The 16,724-nt window shown below is 38.1% G+C and overlaps 1 protein-coding gene across 1 annotated transcript in view; it reads right to left on the bottom strand.

Annotated features, from left to right (window-relative positions):
* EDD1 (glycine-tRNA ligase) overlaps positions 1–15,546 on the bottom strand; it is a 169,039-nt gene extending 153,493 nt beyond the window's left edge. Inside the window, exons 1-3 of the mRNA XM_088895870.1 lie at positions 15,145–15,546; positions 6,273–6,323; positions 4,849–4,916 (exon numbers count right to left, since the gene is read on the bottom strand). Of these exons, the coding sequence (XP_088751996.1) occupies positions 4,849–4,916; positions 6,273–6,323; positions 15,145–15,399 (374 nt within the window). The 5' untranslated portion in view covers positions 15,400–15,546. The remainder of the gene's footprint in view (positions 1–4,848; positions 4,917–6,272; positions 6,324–15,144) is intronic.
* Positions 15,547–16,724: the final 1,178 nt, after the last annotated feature.

Below are 16,724 nucleotides of genomic sequence, written 5' to 3'. Positions count from 1 at the left end.
TTTCAGCCCTCAAAGAATCTCCTTCACCTATGGGGCCAAAGTATAATGCTAACAATGTACACTCGCCATCTCTGGAAACTCCCCCAGCTCCAGAAGGTCCTGGATTACCCAAAGAGCTTCCATCAAAGTTCAATTTCACCCTTTGTTGTGCTGCAGGTACCCAATAAGGCTTAACCACAATCTTTGTAGTTGAAGAATTTGTCACTACTGACCATCCCCCGAGGATATCCTCGGCTGAAAAGTCTTTGAACAGGTCAGTTGCTTTCTGCCAGTGTAAAACTTTAATGGTTATGCATTCAATGACCTTCTCTTTAGAGCTTTCTTCCCCTTGGAAAATTCTATTACTTCTCTCCTTCCAAACTGACCAAATGATGGCTGCCCTTGTCGCCCTCCACATCACTCTACCCCTTTTCCTAGGTAGTGTGAAGGAACTTGGGTCAAATAGGCTTGCCACATCCGGAGGAGGGGTCCACCAAGGCCTATCAACAATACCCGAAACTAGTGTTTTAAAAGCACAAGGCACTAAAAAAACACAAGGGCCAATTTGCGCCTAAGGTGCAAGGCACAAGGCGAGACGCACACCTTTTTGAAGCAAGACACAAAATTACAAAAAAAAATGCTAAAAATTTAAAAAAAAAAGTCAAAAAATTAAAAAAAATGCCAAAAAACTTTAAAAAATGCAAAAAAAATCAAAAAAGAAAATATTAAACATAATGTTAATAAAAAATATAAACTTAAATTTTAAAATAAATGTTTTAAAAAACCTATTATCTAAAATTAAATACACAAACATAACATGTAAAGCGTATTCAAATGAAAATTTAAAAATAAAAGCAAACATATAAAGCATTTTCATGCATGTAAAACCCACAATCTCTTTTTTTCCTCAATTGCATTACTTCAAGTAGCTAATGTGATGTAAAACATATTGCATTCTTGATTCTATGAGTCGCCTTTGTACCACGTCCCTCGAGGCAAGCCCAAACAAGTCTATGTTAGGGTCTTAAATTCTTATTTCTCACATAAAAAAATGATTTTATAACTTTAATTGCCTTTTAAGAAGATATTTTATTGGAATGAATGAATGAACAACATTAGCAAATAGGGGGTTCTCGGAGCAGTTGAGCTATGAAAACAGTGGACTGATTTGACTAAAGAGTGGATCTTCTCAAATTGAAGCAAACTCAAACGACAAGAGTGAGTCTAGTTCTCAAGTTCTCATTCTCTCAACTAAAGGAAAACAGCAAGAGTGAAGCAAATTCAAACAACTGAAGAAATCAGTCAAAGTCAGATTAAAATCCGACCGGATTCAAACTCGAATTCCCTGTACACAATCCAATCGGATTTCGGAACAGAGTCAGATGCAGTTTACATTTTACCAAATCGAACTTGGATTTAGATGAATCCGATCCAATTACAAGCCTAGGCCCACTTGCACCCAAAGAGAGACGAAAACCAGTGCCATACAAAAGATGCAAAAGGACAAGATATTAAAAGGTGAGTAATTGTCTCACCACTAGCAAAGGCAGCAAACATGAGGGGATAGGCAGTAATTTTTCCTTCTTCTTTGTAGTTTATCCAAGGTGTTAATCTTTTGGAGCAAAACCTCCCAGTAAAAGGCTCTTATTTTTGGGGGGACAGGGTTACACCAAACTTCCTTTGTGGGGAAGGGGCTCGGCTGATGTAATGAATGAAAGAGAGTAGTGAAAAAAGAAGCACATGTGAAAGATCCAAAGGGGGAATCGACCAAATTCTACTATCCAAGAAAGATTGATCCAGGAAAATAGTGTTAAGAAGGGAAGTAAGTTCACCACCCAGAAAAACAGGGTCAACTTGTAATGTCATAATTAAATAATAAATATATAAAATAGATCAATACAAAAAAATTACAGAAAATACAGATATTTAATTGGGCACAATAAATAAGAACTATTTTTTATTTGAAATAATGGTTCAGATCTAGTGTTCAGTCTAGAAGTTGAAGAAGAAAGACAGCAATGTTATGGTGAATAACAAGATGAAAAGAAGCAAGAGAAAGAATAGCTAATTGGAGAGAAATATCAATCCCACCAGTCCAGTTGGCTAATATTTATATATTATTAAAGTGAAGTACAAAGACCATCATGCCCCTACTTATGTATTGGGCACACAACTTAAAATAGGACATAATAGACTAATTACATTGTATTAAATAAAAGAGAAAAGACCAAAATACCCTTAATAGGTCTGCTACTAAAATCATTAATGATGGAAACGGCTAAAATATAAAAATAGAAAAAGAAAAGAGGACTAATATTTGACTCATGACCTGCTGACCAGGTCAAATGGTTCAGTTGTTCAACCAGATAGGCCACCGAGTTGTCGACCAAGTAAATAGTTATTTGCATTGAAGCAGTTCGGTTTCCACTATCTTTACCAATGTTAGATTTTTATCTTTATAATGCCTATTATCTACTCCTTGGGTCTATTCTTTTCATTGAAAATTCTTCCATTTCCTTCTTCCCATCTAGTCCACACCACTGCTTCCCTTACTGCTGTCCACAATTCTCTCTCTCTTCTTTGGTTGCCTCAAGATACTTTTTTTTTTATCAATAACAAAGGATTTCATTAATTAGAAAAATGATACAAAGGGAGGAGATAACCTCCCTTATCTCCGCCAAACAAGAAAAAACAGAGAAGAAAGATTACAGTTGAGCCCAAAACAAGCTATCCCTATTCACCCCTTGTTTTGCTAACCAGTTAGCAAAGGAGTTTGCACATCTCTTAACCCAAATTACCTTAAGGTCTTGTCCGTTTGTAACAGTGCAGCTTACCTAGGTAAGTGCACTTACCCAGGTAAATGTTTAGTAAGTGTACCTACCCATGTTCTTCTGATTTTCAGGATTCCTAAGTAAATAATAAAATGACATTTCTACCCACAAAAAGTAAGTACTAAAATGGGCAAAATGGTTCCATTATGTTTTGTAAAAGTTTCTCCCATGTGGGAAAGTTACTTACCCACTTAGGAGATGGGTAAGTTTTACCTATGAAAGTAAGGGTAACTTTACTGTGGGGCCCACTGCTTAATGCGAAAAGAACATGAAAAAGTTGGTCAATGGGTAAAAGTAACCCATTCACCAACTCTCCTATGCATATTTACCTGCAAACTAACGGGGCCTAACTTCCATGTCTTTTGTCAACCACTTGAATTTTTTCTTCTCATTGTTGTACAACCACAGACCATTTTTATCTCCCTTCAGCCATTCTACCACCAGCGTGGAATCTAAGTCAATGATCAGCTTCCTTATATTTAAGTCCTTGGCTCTCTCTACACACTCTAAAGCCACCAAAATCTCAGCTCTAAGAGAGTCGCCCTCTTCAATTGGGCTTGAAAATAAGGCAATTACTTTCCCTTTCTCATCCCTTAAAACACCCCCAATACCCGAAGGCCCTGGATTGCCAATACTACTCCCATCAAAATTCATTTTGTAAAATCCACTTGGAGGGGGGACCAAATTGGAACTGATACCTCCTGAACCAGGGCTGAAAAAGCAATTTCTTTCCACTTTCTTGACAGATCATCTAATGAAACATTGTTGAAGAGATCCATAATTTTAAGCCAATGGAATACCATGAAGCAAATCACCTCCTGGATAGTTTCCTTGTTCCCCTCCTTCCCTGAGAATAATCTGGAATTTCTTTCTTTCCAAATAGTCCAAATGCCAACAGCCCGTACACAACGCCACATTATTCTTGCCTCAAGATACTTGGATAGAAGATACTCACCACATTTTGAGGGGGAACCCACTTGCATCCAAAGAGAGAATAGAAGTACTCCCAAACACAATGCCCAAAAGGACAGAAGATTAGTAAATGGGGAATGGTTTCACCACTAGCTTTGCATAAGAAGCACAAATGAGGAGAAAGTCATTTCCTGGGTCTTCTTCTCTATAGCATGTCATAGGTATTTATCTTTCCAAGGAATACTTCCCTTGAACCTTAGGTGGGTTAGGCTTGCTCCAAATCTCTTTCACCGGAAAGTCCACCCCCAAAGAACTAGATAGAGTAAGGTTATTGAAAAAGAGGCACAAGTGAAAAGACCACTGAAAAAGATTCTCCATATTCTAGTATCCTCCACATTTTGATCTAAAAAGACTGGTTCCAACTTGGCCAGTGGTTGCACAAGAGATTCACATTCATTCTCCCATAGGCCCCTCAAGAGGAAATGGCATCCCAAATTCTGAAATAGGTTCAAGTTTATAGTTAGAGAGAGCTAAAGCAAAGGGAACTGCAATTTGAGGGGGATTTTATCTAACCATAGGTCTTCCCAAAATTGAACCTTGTTACCATTTCCCACATCAAAACAGGTAAGATTAAGGAAGGTTGGGTATACTTCTTGCATTGATGATTTTTGCAACTAATGGTATCTGTTCAAAGTTTTTATTTTTCAATATGAAACTTAAATATAAAAGTGAGCTTGTTTTGCAAACATGGCAAGGTGTTCTATGTTGAAACTGTCCCTAATTAGAGGGTGGAGAGAGGTTAAACTGACCCACTCCCACCACACACACACACACACGGCCACCCACATGGACACACCCATGCCCATCCACCCACCCAAAGAAAAAAGATATATTTACTTTTAAGAGCACAGAAGTAAAAGAAAGTAGGGGTCATTATTTGGTGAAAACAAAGGTTAGGACTGTACCCAGTCTACCCCTCTCAAGACCCTAGATAACTGGAACCAACATTGGGTAATGGCCTTCTTTTAGAAGTAAAAGAAAGTAAGGAATACAACATCCCAGTTCACTTAATCCAAGGCATTACACGCAATTTATTGCGACAAAAAAGAAATAAAATAACACTTACGCAACATTCCACGGTTCAGGGCCAAGAACCCTCAAGAATGTCAAAGGATTCATAGTCCCAGCTCCAACCTGATTAATAAAGTCAAAATCTCATTTTATCAGAACCCAGAAAGATGACAATCAAAGGAAAAGAAGTAAAGTTGTATGTGTGAGTTAAAAAATATGAACTCCAAAATGCTCCAATTCATTTCATCTATACAGAGTATAAAATGATTCTTCTATATATTTTTCACTCTATACCCAACAAGATACAAGCAAATAGCAGATTGGTTCCAAGCAAGCAAAAAAAGCAATACATAAAAGAAAGCAAGTTAAAATATGTCAAGTTTTCATGCAAACGTGTGTCTACATCTGTGTGGCATAGGCAGAAACCATGCATGTCATTGGACACTCAGGATATGCTACTTGCACCGTTGTGTATCACTTGCTACGTAAAAAATCATAAGTGAACTTTAAAAAAAAAACAAAATTACAGGTGAACAGGTCAGTGTTCCACACACGTGGGGCACGGCCCACATGCCATCATATGGAACACTAGCGTGTTCACTTGTGATTGGTTATGTAACAAGTGATACACAGTGGTGCAAACATCAGATCCAGGCACGTCATAGGAAGCTAAAGCATCACCTTCCATGCTAACACATACACATCCCTGCTGCACGTACATGCTTGCAAATGAAACATAAGATTTAGTGACCTCCACAAAGAAACTTCTTTCCGGTTCTTGATTTTTCTTTTCAACCGAGAAAGATTAATGAGCACAAAAATTTTAAGATTTTCGTTATTTTTCCTTTGTAAGGCATGGTAAATAATCACTATTGTAAGAGAGGTTTTCTAATCCTTTTTTTCTAGACATCTTTTACAATTATTAAGTTAATGAAACATTGTTAGTCTTCTTTTATTGGTAAAACTTTATTAAATTATGAAAAAAATGAGTCATGTACAAGATTCCAGGCATCCACAATTATAGGCTAGCAATCAACCACCTCATCATCATCCATGCCTTATCCGAACTATATGGGGAGGCAATCAACCACCTAATTCATATATTTCTCATAATACAGTTATAAATTGCACCAAAAAGAACCTGTCCCTATTCACCCTTTGTTTGGTCAATGTATCAGCAAAACATTTGCAGACCTTTGGACCCAGAAAAATGAAATGCTAGTTACCACTCAAAAAACTGGAGATAAGGACTAATAAAGGAATATAATACCCCATTTTAGCATTAAGATACAACATATTCTATAGGGAAAAAAAAAAGATTATATCAGGCAAAAGTAAACTTAGGCTTGGTTTGGGAAGAGTGCAAATACAAATATGTACAGTGTAAATACAAGGTTTAGAAATATCGTATATAAGGTTTTGCACTTTACATATTTGAATTTGCACTCTTCCCAAACTGAGTTTTAGCAAAACTACTACCTCTGTGTTGCTACATTGCATGACAGCACATCCAACAGAAGCCCAATATTCCTGCAGTAATAAAAACCATTAAATAACTAATCATGCTGTAACAGAAATTTTAGTAGTCAAAATGATAACAAGAATCGAAAAACAAAGAAAAAAAAACTTATTTTGACAATGGAGTACAATGGAGTACAAGAATCGAAATCCACTATAACAGCAAAACAATGGAGTACAATGGTTGTTCAGCCTCCCACAAACCCTAGCGCCCTGTACACCCAAAACACCTTTCTCTCTCAACCAAAACAACCAAATAAGGAGGGAAAAAATTCCCAAATGCTGTTAGCACATTGATAGGAGATTACTAGAAGAAAAGTATTTTCACCATTTGCCCTACAAAAGAGACAAACATAAAGGGCTTGTTCGTTTGCTCTGAAGTCTAACATCTGAAAGTGCAATAATTACATTAAGAGGTATATTGGTATTAGTGAACTTTTCTTTCCTCTGAACTCTGAATGCAGAGAATGTTGTTCTGAATTCTGAAAATTATTAAATATCCATTTTGACTCCATATATGAGAGTTTTTGTTTGTCTTTTTGGGGGTATCATTGGAAAACAAAAAGTTGTATGATTGCACTTTAAGAGATGAGAGATAAGAAGAAACGAACAACCATTTTTCTCTTAAAGTTAAAAGATTCATCTTAAGAGATAAGAGTTAAGAGGAAACGAACAAGCCCAAAGAGATAAGCCAATAAGACCTTCTGCATTAGATATTCTCATATTTATTAGATTTATCGTGGAATACTTCCCAACAAAAGCCCCAATTTTGGGGGGAAATCAGGAATAAGACCTTTCCAAATAGACTTGAACGAGAATACTAACTGGTTATCAGAATCATGCTGAGAGCATCAAAGAGGCACAAGAAAAGATCCCTTTTAATTCAAAATCCACACCCCTTGTGTCCCTCCCGTGGATGTGAAGAAAGAAATCCTTCCAAAATTGAATTAGAGAGGCAGCATCATGAGCTGCAAGGTCCCTCAACTCTCTCTTAAAGCCAGGTCCCAACTCCCAACTAAAACCTTGTGAGGAATAGGAGATGTAATGAGAAGTAGGGCGCTATTTCTTCTGTGAAACTGAATAGAGGGAATAGAATTTATCCTTACAACTCAATCACCCCACCAGATGTCTTCTCAAAATCTTACACAATTTCCTAATCAAGCATCATATGGAATGGATTGGAGGAATTTAGGTAGAACAGACGAAATTTTTAAAGGGAATCTCCAAAGACATTTTTGAGGAGTGTGAGGTTCCTCAAATACACTTTGCCCAATCCCAACCCTCCCTCCTCCTTGTTCCTGCACAATATTACCCAATTGATCGAGTGGTCTTTTTTTATTCCTTCCATTCCCGCAAGAAACCCCTCATCATCTTTTCAATTCTCTTTTCTATAAACACAGGTATCTTAAAAACCAACATGTAGAAAATAGGGAAATTAAAGAATCCATCCTAGTGAGATGTATCTCTTCTTCCACAATGCTAGCTTCTTAAAGAACCCATCCAAGATCAGATTCCAAAAGTTAGACATCTTGGGGTTGCCCCCAAGAGGAAATCCTAGGTATTGAATTGGTCATTCCACCTCAGAAGTCAGAACAACTAAGCATTGCTGCATATCTACCTATTTGCCCCTCCTAAAAATTAATCCCCACAATAAAATTTTTGTTCATGTCCACCTTTAGATTTGAGATCCTTTCAAAACATTCCAACAAAAGATGTAAATTTCTAACTCCTACTCTTTCATGGTAGAAGATGAAAATGTCATCAACAAATTGTAGGCATGATATCCTCACGCTATCTTCCCCCACAATCCATCCACCAACAAGATCTACGCCATTATGTACTGAAACTCCAGAAAGGGGACAGTCCTCAAAGGTCGATTCTGCTGTTAAGTCTGACAAACTAATGGTCAAACCTGATATAATCCAATCTACAAACTCAGGGACCCCTATCCTTGGCTCTTCCCCTGTATTTCCTTCTGACCCAGGTGCATTAGTCCTTTCAGTTTCGGGTACTAATTTGGGTTCTTTGCCTGAAACAGGTACTCTGATATCCCAGGAGGAAAGGAGGGTTGAAGACCTTGGGAGTGAAGAAGGGGAGAGAGTGTTAGACCTTAAGAGAAATATAAGCAAAAGGAAGAGTGTTGTCTAGATGCAACTCCAGAGAAATGTGATTTTTCTCGTATGTTGCAGAAGGGTGAAAAAGTAACAAAGGTTGAAGCTTTGTCTAGACAGTGAAAGGGAGGAAGTGAAAGAAAAAAAAAACAAAAAGATCCGAAGTGGAGAAGTTAATTTCAAATATTGAAGGGGATATTGAATTCAGTGGGAGAGGGGAGAGGAGAGAAGTGCCTAAATAGTGAGTTGAGGAGTGATTGGGGCGGGCTTTTTCTTATCACTTAAACAATGAAAGTTATCAGCTGGAATGTAAGGGGGCTTGGGAATGCTAGGAAAAGAAGTATAAAAGATTTATGAAGAAGAGAAAAGCCTGGTGTTGTGATGTTGTAGGAAACTAAATTGCCAGAGTTAGACAAAAGATGGGCAAGAAGTGTGTGGAAATCAAGAGGTGTGAGATGGATTTCAGATCCCTCTTGGGGTGCTTCCAGGGGAACAGTAACCTTATGGAAAGATGTGGTGGAAGTATTGGAGGAATTGATAGGCAACTTTTCAGTTTCACTGAAATTTAAGAACTTGGATGATGGAGCAATGTGGGTTTTAACCAATGTACATGGGCCAAACATTTACAGAGAAAGAAATGAGTTATGGGATGAGCTTTATGCAATTCATGGACTGTGGGAGGGACCATGGTGTCTGGGTGGGGATTTTAATGTAAATAGATTCACAGGATAATCAAATAATCCTCGACAGACCATTACCACCAGTATGAGAAAAGTTCAATAACTTTATCAATAGTTGCCAATTAAAGGAATTTCCATTGTTGCAAACCTTTTTTACATGGTCTAACTTCCAGGAAACCCCAACCTGCTCCAAACTGGATAGGTTTCTTTTAAATGAAGGATGGGAGAATCTGTAAAGGGGTCTAGTGACAAAAGCCCTACCTAGAGTTACCTCAGATCATTGTCCTATTATGCTAGGTCAAGAACTTTTAGGTGGTGGACCAAGGCCTTTTAGATTTGATAATAAAAATTGAGGAGCAGAAATCTACCTTGCTTTCCCGCATCGAGTAATTAGATGAGAAGGAATCCCAAAGATCTATGAATGAGCAGGAGAGAGAGGTGAGGTAGAAGCAGAAGGAGCTGGAACCTGGAAGAAGGCCTCTTTAGAGAGGAAATTTCCTAGAGGCAAAAGTCTATGCATAAGTGGATTAAGGAAGGTGCTGGAAACACCAAATATTTTCATGCTTTAGCTAATGGGTGAAGGAGGAAAAATTTTGTGGCTAAATCAAAGATAGATGGAGAAGTGATTCATTGCCAAGAAGAGATAGCAAGAATCTTTGTGGACCACTTCAAGTCAATTTTGAGAAGACCTCTTTTATCCTAAGAGAGATTGGAGGATTTGGATTGGCCTGATTTGGGGGAGAATCACTTGAGATGGCTGGAAAGAGATCTTGAAGAAGAGGAAATAAAACAACTGGTCTTTTCCATGGATAGATCAAAAGCCCCAGAACCATATGGTTTCACTATGGCCTTTTATCAAGATTGTTGGGAAATAGTTAAGGAGAACTTGATAGCAATTCTCAAGGAGTTTGAAAGAGACATATAATCAACCTTGGAGTTAATGCCACTTTCCTAGCCATTGTTCCTGAAAAGGTTGAAGCTAAGCAACCTAAAAACTATAGGCCCATTAGTTTGGTGACTAGCATTTACAAGATTCTAACAAAGGTTTGTCTTTGAGGATCAAAAGGGTCGTACCCTCTCTCATCAGCCACGCTCAAGGAGCTTTTGTACAAGGCAGACAAATTACTGATCAAATATTAATAGCAAATGAGTGTGTAGAGGACACGAGGAGATCTGGGAGTCGAGGGTTTGCTTGTAAATTGGACTTTGAGAAGGCATATGATTTGGTGGATTGGAACTTTCTCTTAGAGGTACTTAGGATATGTGGTTTCGGGGAAAGATGGTGTAATTAGATCTTTGGATGTCTCTCTTCAGCTCATTATTCTGTGTTAGTCAATGGAGTAGTAAGAGACTTCTTTCTAGGTTGTAGGGGTTTAAGACAAGGTGATCCACTCTCCCCTTTCCTTTACCTTGGTGTCGGATGTGTTTAGTAGATGGATTTCCAAAGCAAATAGGAAGAGGTAATAAGTGGCTGAAAGATTGGTAGAAATAGTGTTTTAGTGATCCACCTTCAATGTGCAAATGATATTATCATATTTTGCGAGGGAAGCAATTTGAGGTTAGTAAGCAACCTGAAGGATCTAATAATTGGTTTTGAGAGTGTCTCCAACCTCAAAGTCAACTTTGAAAAGAGTTGTGTTGTGGGTGTTAATTTGGATGATACTGAGGTTGAGTCCATTGTTGCTTGCTTGGGATGCTCTATTGCCTCTTGACCCTTGACTTATTTGGGCTTACCATTGGGTGGGAATCCCAAGGAAAGTAGTTTCTAGAATCCAGTGGTGGAGAAATTTGAAAGAAGACTGGCAACATGGAAAAAAGAATTACATTTCCATGGGGGGAAGGGTAACTTTGATTAGGGACAAGCTTACCAATCTCCCAGTGTACTTCCTTTCTATTTTTAGGATCCCCTCTAGGGAGGCTAGAAAATTGGAAAAGTTGATGAGGGATTTTTTTGTGGGAACCAGGGCGTGAAAAAAAGGACCATTTAATTAGTTGGGAGATAGTTAGTTGTAGCAAAGAGGGAGGGAGGCTTGGTTTAGGGAATTTGGTTCTTAAAAATGAAGCTTTGTTGGGAAAGTGGTTGTGGAGATGGCCGATGGAGAGAGAGTTTGTGGCAAAGGGTGGTAGTTAGCATTCATGGTTGTTCTGATTCAAGTTGGGATTCTCAAGTTCAAAGTATCGATACGATACGAGTTTCAGTTGTATCGTATCGGTACTTAGAAACGGCCAAAACTTTATTTTTTTTTAGTTTTTTTTCACATTTTGGTTTTTTGGGAAGATTTTAACATGCTTTTTATTATTAAAAAAATTGGGGGTCCGAAACACCTGGAAACAGGCATTTTGGACCGTATCTTTTTCAAAAGATACGATACGGTACGCCCCGTATCGGGCGTATCGTATCGATACTTTGAACCATGGAGATTCTGGAGTATCCCGTCAGGCTACCCTATCAACCCCTTGGAAGGCAATACATGGCATTCTTCCCAAATTACTCCAATATGTAAGGTATGATGCTTGTGCGGGTAATCTAGTTCTTTTTTGGGAAGATACCTGGGTGGGAAATGTGCCTCTCAAAGACATTTTCCCCTCTCTTTATTCTCCTTCCCTCTATAAAAAAAGAGCCATTTCCTCTTTTCTCTCCCCTCCAGTCCTTCCTCTTTCTTTGAACTAGGATTTGATTTTTGTAGATGTTTGCATGAGGCTGAACTTCCTTGTATCACTGAGTTGCTCTCTTCTCTTGGCAATGTTTGTTTAGACCCTTCTTCTTGTGATAAGAGTATGGGCCCCTACTTCCTAGGGTTCAATTACTTGTGCTTCTTTCTTCAAATCCCTGTGTTCTAGTGATGTGCCTGGGTCTTTCACTGTGCAAGAAGTTTGGACCAAGCATATTCCCCCTAAAATAGTTGTCTTTTGTTGGGAGGTGTATCATGGTAAGATTAATACTTTGGAATATCCCCAAACTGGTGTATTTTATGCAAAGCCCATAGTGAGGACTGCTACCACTTACTGATTTCTTGCCCCTTTGCTGCAGCTCTATGGATTGAATTTCTGATTTGTTTGGTTGCAGGTGGATTCTGACATTGGAAGTAAAATTGTTGTTTAGCTCGTCTACCATTGTTTGGCCAACAAAAAAAGGGAAATGCATGTGGAGATGCCTGAGAGTAGCCACGTTGTGGACTATTTGGGAAGAAAGGAATTCTAGAACCATTCTTGACAAGGAGAGAACCATTTCAGCTGTGAAGGAGTGTATCTTAACTAGAACTATACACTGGCTGAGGACCTTAGACTCATTTATTTCCTTTTCCTTTGCTGACTTTTGGAGAAGCTGGGTTGTAATAGCTAACATGTCCTCTAAGAAAAACAAATCTGCAGCAGTTTGGGTACCTCCTTTGGAAGGTTTTATTAAACTGATTTTTTTATGGGAGCAGCCAAGGCAATCCGGGATTGTCAGGGATTGGAGGAATCTTGAAAACTGAAGAAAGCAATATTTTATCACTGTTTTCAGGCCCCGGTGGGAGTAGGTGATTCAACGAGGGTTGAGTTGTTGGCTGCTGTACAAGGAATTCAGATTTCCAACCAACTTGGGATAGAGAAATTACTGATTGAAGGGGACTCTACGATGATTGTGGGTTAGTTGCTGAACCCTGCTTCAGCTGCTTGGAGCTATAGGGATCTTATGAAAAAATATTAAATGGTTAACAAGACACATGACAATTAGAGTCCAATGGGTGGGTAGATCAGCAAATGCTTTTGCTAACTTTCTTGCCAAACAAGGGGTATCTAGGGAAGAGCTATTTTGGGAAAGTTTGTAAATTTTCTCATGCTTTTTCTTGTCTCACTGTAATGTCTTGGAGAGGCTGCACCTCGTACCACTCTAAGGGATGCTTGTAACAGCTTATCTTCTTGTTTAATGAAATTATCTTTCAATTATCAAAAAAAAAAAAAGAAAAAACAAGATCCAGATTTACCTAACCTAGTGATCATTCTACCCAAGACAACTACCACTAAGATAAATAGGAAAGTGGATCCCTTTGCTCAAGACCCATTTTGCTAGGAGAAAAAAGTCTCTAACCACCCCATTAACCAAAATTGAGTAATGACAAGATCTTAAACATCCTTGGATCCATCTTCTCCATCTGTCATCAAAACCACTATTTCTAAGAACCTCATCCAAGAAGGACCAATCTGCATAACCATAAGCTTTCTCCAAGTCCAATTTGCATATCCAACCTTTCATACCCATTCTCCGATAGTCTTGAACACACTTGTTTTGGCAATTAAAATCTAATCGGTGATTCATATCCCATGAATGAAAGCTCCTTGGGTGGGTGAAATTATTGAAGGTAATACATCTCTTAATCTTAGGGACATGTTGTCCATCAAAGTTATGGATTTAAAATCTTTAAGATGGTTTGCTTTAAAAGTTTTCAATTTTGAGGCTGCAAATGTGGCATTAGCCTCCTTATTGATAATCCCTCTCATAAAATTCCTTAAAAACTTCCATTAGGTCTTTTTCACAATGCCCTAACCCTCTTAGGGGAAAAAACTAAGCCAATCTAGATATAGAGAGAACCAAGCTATTGACCGAGAAGCTTGGTCAAATAGCATTTTACCATGTGGGAGCAAATAAATGCTGCATACCTTTTCACAATGACAATGATGAAAAGATGGTCATGTTATGGTTTCCTCTAGTAAGAACCCCATCAAACTTAATTTTATGGGTGTTCCATGGTCCAATGCCACTTAGAATTGGAGGGTTATCCACAAACAGCAACAAATAGGGACAGCTTATTAAGATGTATAAGTACTAGTGAAAGAGAATGCACCCATAACCTTATTGTAATGTTAAGGACACCAACCAGTGCAGACCACTGGTTATCACATATATTTAAAGATGACTGAAATTACAAGCTTTAACCCCTCCCTATGGCTCCCAGAACAGATAGACTGCCGATTATCCAACAAGAGAGTGAGCAAGAAAGTCAAAGCTTTTCTCAATTTTCAGTTGGAGGGTTAATTTTATGTATTTTTCATAGGAGACCCACCTTGGGGCCAACGGAAGCTCAGCTTCATATTCTTGCAGTGAATCATGCAGGTTTGTATTTTCAGCTGTTCACTTTCATTAAACAACAGCCGTTTCGTGATAACAATAAGCCCAGAAATAGGATATGAATATTCACTTTTTGTTATAATCATGACAATTAGAAAATTGTCCAATAGTCAATGGACCTTACAATTAAAGGGAAAATAAAGAGAGGAGGGGAGGAAAAAGGGTATTAGAAGAGGTGGCAACACAGAGATTTATTAAGGAGAGTAAACTGGCTTACAAGAAATATGACTGTTACCTCTCAATGGGTGGGAAGATCAGCAAACACCTTAGCGGATGGGTTAGCTAAGCAGGAGGCTACAAGGGATCAGCTATTTTGGGCTGCATTGTAATTTTATTTATGGTTAATTCTGTTTTATTTTGATGTAATACTTTTCTGAAGAGGTAACAGCTCGTGCCTCTTCAGTGGTGTTTTTTCTGAATTAATAAATTTCTTCATTCATCAAAAAAAAAAAAAGCGTATTAGAAGTTTGAGTAGGCAGAACTACTAGAATTATTAATGGCATCGACACCAACTACTTGCCAATTAGAGCTACAATGTATTAAGTAATGGTTCTTCATTTAAAGCGCCCATAATAATAAATTGTTCATTCTAAAAACTCCCACAAGTACATCAACGTCTTATCACAAGATTAAGTAATCATCCTAAACACGCAAAAAATAAAAAATGAAAGATTGCATATTATCAAGTGCTTAACCGTTCTAGTTCTGAAAGCTACATGTTCATATTTCCACGTTGGCACCAAACAAAATAAACACTCCTCCTTAGTCCTTACTAGTCTCGACGATAAACAAGAATAATTATTTAAATTTAATAAGCAAGGATTTCATAGCGTCACATATACTACATCTAATCAAAAGAGAAGCCGAATTAAGTTCAACGCTCAGCTCAGAAACACCGGCATTTATTTGACATTAAACGAGTAGATTTTAACCTGGAGGCGCTGAATCGCCTGTTGAAATGTCGGAACAGAAGTTCTGGTATGTGGCTTTGGATCTTTGGATGGAGGCTGGGATATTGCAGATGTGCTAATAGCTGAAACAGTGGTCTTACTGAACCGAAGACAGGAATGGCGACGGAGAGGCCCGCAGAAGTGGAATGGGCTTCGTCTCCCGGGGTAGAAGAGCGCCAGATGCGTTCCATGGGGCTTTAAAGCAGAAAGAACTAACGGGAATGCGAGCAACACCATGGCTGAGTGAGAAGACTGGGATGGGGAAGGAAAGTGGTGAGCACGGCGGTAACGAATGATAAAGGCCCAAAGCCCACCTTACTACCTTAGCCAGTTCTATCCGAACTTCCGAAGGAGCGCGATTCAAATGTTCTTAATAAGGCTCTGTTTGGAATTGGAAAGGGTACAGATACAAATATGACGGTACAATTGGGGTTTCCAAAGGTTTTGGTTTTATGGTATGAACCGTATGGTTATGTTTGATTTGAAGGAAAAGGTTGAGAAAGGAAAGGAAGGAAAACCTTTACAAATCTTATATAGGTTTTTCTGCATTTCCCTTCCTTTCCCTACTCTTTCCTTCAAATCAAACATATCCTATGATAAAGAGCATTTAAAAAATGAATATTTGGCCAATAAAATAGTCTAAATTAAAATCTTTAGTGTGATAAAGCGTTAAATAAGGAATATCTATGATGAAATTTTGTGGTAAGGTGTTTGTAAGTATCTAGGGCTCTTTTAAAAGCCCATTAATTCTCATTTGCAATTCGATTAAAAAATCATATGAATTGTACGGGTTCCGACTAATGTATATTAAAAACAAACAAAATACAAGGTTTTGCGTTCTACGTATTTGTATTCCTTCTAAACTGAGACGCTGTTTGGTTTCAATATAATTTTATTTGTACTATTACAAATTCATGGTAATACAAATGAATAAAATGCAAATTTTGGTTTAATTTTGTATTGAATTTCCAGTGTTCTCCCATTAAGAGAGAGACACTTGTCCCTATACACAAGCCGATGCTCCCCCCGCTTATGAAGATGATGGACTAACGAACCTCCGTCTCCATTTTACATGATACCCTTTCACCAATCAAAACCCCCTGACCCTATCAAATTGATAAATAGCCACATGATTGGTTATCACATTTATCAAATCAATTGATTGGTTATAAGTTTTCTGGTATCCAAACATAAATTCAACCCACTAAAGTGACTTAATATATATGTCTACCAATAGGAAAAAAAAAGTACTGACTCCCATATCGTCCTCAAATGTGACCCAAAGCTCATCATTGAGGGGGTGTTCTTTTTTTAGATTTTGAGAAAGAATCTCATGTTCATTTTTCAGATTAATGTGAGGACCAGGGAAAGTTTATTTTACTGGGTATCACTGGGTGGGTAAATAATTTACCCAGATAAGCGATACTCATCTCCTATGTGGGTAAATAACTTTCCCACCTAGGAGGAAGGTTGCTAACACTTGAACATTCACATAACCAAAACTAATACCTCAAGACCAAATCTCAACTACCACTTGTAGGCCTCGTTCGCATATCCGTAAG

Source organism: Nelumbo nucifera, chromosome 1 (assembly GCF_055504915.1).
Source record: "Nelumbo nucifera cultivar China Antique chromosome 1, China Antique-T2T, whole genome shotgun sequence".
Classification (NCBI taxonomy): domain Eukaryota; kingdom Viridiplantae; phylum Streptophyta; class Magnoliopsida; order Proteales; family Nelumbonaceae; genus Nelumbo; species Nelumbo nucifera.
Note: the sequence above shows the minus strand (reverse complement) of the source record. Positions and strands in the feature narration are given on the sequence as shown.